Source organism: Ceratina calcarata, unplaced genomic scaffold (genome assembly GCF_001652005.2).
Source record: "Ceratina calcarata isolate Rehan_Ccalc_2016 unplaced genomic scaffold, ASM165200v1 scaffold447.2, whole genome shotgun sequence".
Classification (NCBI taxonomy): Eukaryota; Metazoa; Arthropoda; class Insecta; order Hymenoptera; family Apidae; genus Ceratina; species Ceratina calcarata.
In genome coordinates, this window is record NW_017168598.1 from 111,961 (window position 1) to 113,973 (window position 2,013).

The 2,013-nt window shown below is 37.8% G+C and overlaps 1 protein-coding gene across 1 annotated transcript; it reads right to left on the bottom strand.

Moving 5' to 3' along the window:
- Positions 1-86: 86 nt before the first annotated feature.
- Positions 87-1,817, bottom strand: LOC113464621 (dynein heavy chain 7, axonemal-like). Its single transcript, XM_026815394.1, has 3 exons — positions 1,518-1,817; positions 448-677; positions 87-378 (listed from the first exon to the last, which is right to left on the bottom strand). The coding sequence occupies exons 1-3, from the start codon at positions 1,713-1,715 to the stop codon at positions 132-134; spliced, it is 675 nt and encodes a 224-aa protein (XP_026671195.1). The 5' UTR covers positions 1,716-1,817; the 3' UTR covers positions 87-131.
- Positions 1,818-2,013: the final 196 nt, after the last annotated feature.

The window sequence follows — 2,013 nt, forward strand, 5'->3', positions numbered from 1 at the left end:
AGTAATAGGAATGTATAATAACAAATTCAAGATGCTAGCCTCGTTTAAGTATATAGCCTATGAATACTTAAGATTGCACATAAGAACTAAGAGACTGTGAACAGAAATTGAGACATTTACTATAAATGTATTTAGAAATTGGAATTGGCGACACTAACTTCGGCAGCAGCTTCGTCTTGTTTCACGACTTTCTCAAACTCAGCGACTTCTTCTCTCTCTTTGTCGACCTCCAACAACATTTTCTCTACGTCTTGAGTGGCGCTTATCAATGCCGGCTGCAGCGATTTCAGAGTCTCCTGCATCACCACTACTTGCTTCTGAGTCTCGTCCAGCTGACCCAAACCGCGCTCGTATCGAGTCTTAGCGTTAAGTATTTCTCTGTTTTACATCAAACTTTTCGTTCAATTCTGCACATGGTAATTTACGTCTACTATGCACGTCACTCACTCTCGTTTCTTCGCCAGTAGATCCTTGAAAGTGTTTATCATTTCCAGATATGAGGTCGGTGTCACGTATACTTGCCTGTCCAAACGAATCAGGAACTCCTTACTTAACTTCTCTGTGGATACGTGAAAGAATTGACACATGTTGATACCGGCAACTGTTTCATTTTCAGTGAGCTCGATTTGACCCAGGAATCTAGTCGCCACTGCTAATAAAGCATCCTCTGGCCATGGCTTGAAAAATAATTCGAGTAATCTGTACTTCTGCTCTTAAGTTCTAATTCTTATTGTCCATTAAAAAGTCTGACAAGTATTCGTGCAGAGTTTATATTAAGAGTGTCTCAAAACTAGTGTGAGATATTGAAATGGGAGGTTCCTGACAATTTTAAACAATATTTTCCTTAGTGAAAAAGTTCTCCGAGGCGTGGTTGAGGAGTTATTAACAAGAAACCCCGACCAATCAGAGCGCTCGGTTGGCGCGAGCTTCGAATCGGGAGCGTTGGCTCGGATCCGGACGCCTGGCCTATCAAAAATTTATTATTTCCCCATCCATTTCATTTGAATAACGATTAAATCTATTAATTGTTCTTAATTTCCTTGCATTGTTATTCATGTAGTTTATTATTCGTCATTTTCTTAAAACGCTTCGTATTGAGCGGAGCGCTTGTTCACACGTCAAAAATCGCGTGTCCGGATTCGAGCCAACGCTCCCGATTGGAAGCTCGCACCAACCGAGCGCTCTGATTGGTCGGGGTTTTTTGTTAATAACTCTTCAACCACGCCTCGGACAACTTTTTCGCTAAGGAAAATGTTGTTTAAAATTACGTCAGGAATCTCCTATTAATATTTGAACACACTTCTAAATAAAATAACGTTCTTAATTTGCATCAAATCAAATTTGACTGCTTGATTTACTACTTACTAATATGTAACAGAAAATTAAGAACTGCTATTTGTTATTCGCCAGAATCTCGAATAAAAAAGGACTTGAATATTGTTATTAGAGTTCCTATTAAAAAAATTTGAGACTACAACTTGTTTAAAAAAGTAAATGGTAAGCTCAGTGGAAGATACCTGAAGCCAGTCGATGGTACAACAATTAACCAGCGCTGGAAATTTTCGGATTCGGTTGCGAAAATTATTGCCAATCGGCGACATGACAATCACGATGTGGAGCTGTTCCCTTGTTATCTGAACAAACAGATTGAACAGGGCCACCGCGCTACCATCCGTTTGTACCGATCGGTCTCGTTGCCTGTCGATCTGCCTCATCTGCTCGCATATCTCACCCAGTTCTTCAGCGGTGAATATATTCGGTATCTGAATATTGTGATCCAAATTATTCGGTTTTCTTCTAAGGACGCATTATTTTTTTTGAACTCTTATTATTAAATTTAAATTATTATTTTTTTGAATGAAATTATAACTAATTTTTCTTAATTAATAAATAATAATAATAATTAATTTTTGAATCCTTGAAACTCTGTAAGATTGTTGAGACATTGAAGAGTTTTTGGGAAAATTTATGGCAATGTAATTAGGAATTAGTTTATCGAATTTTCTTATGCAA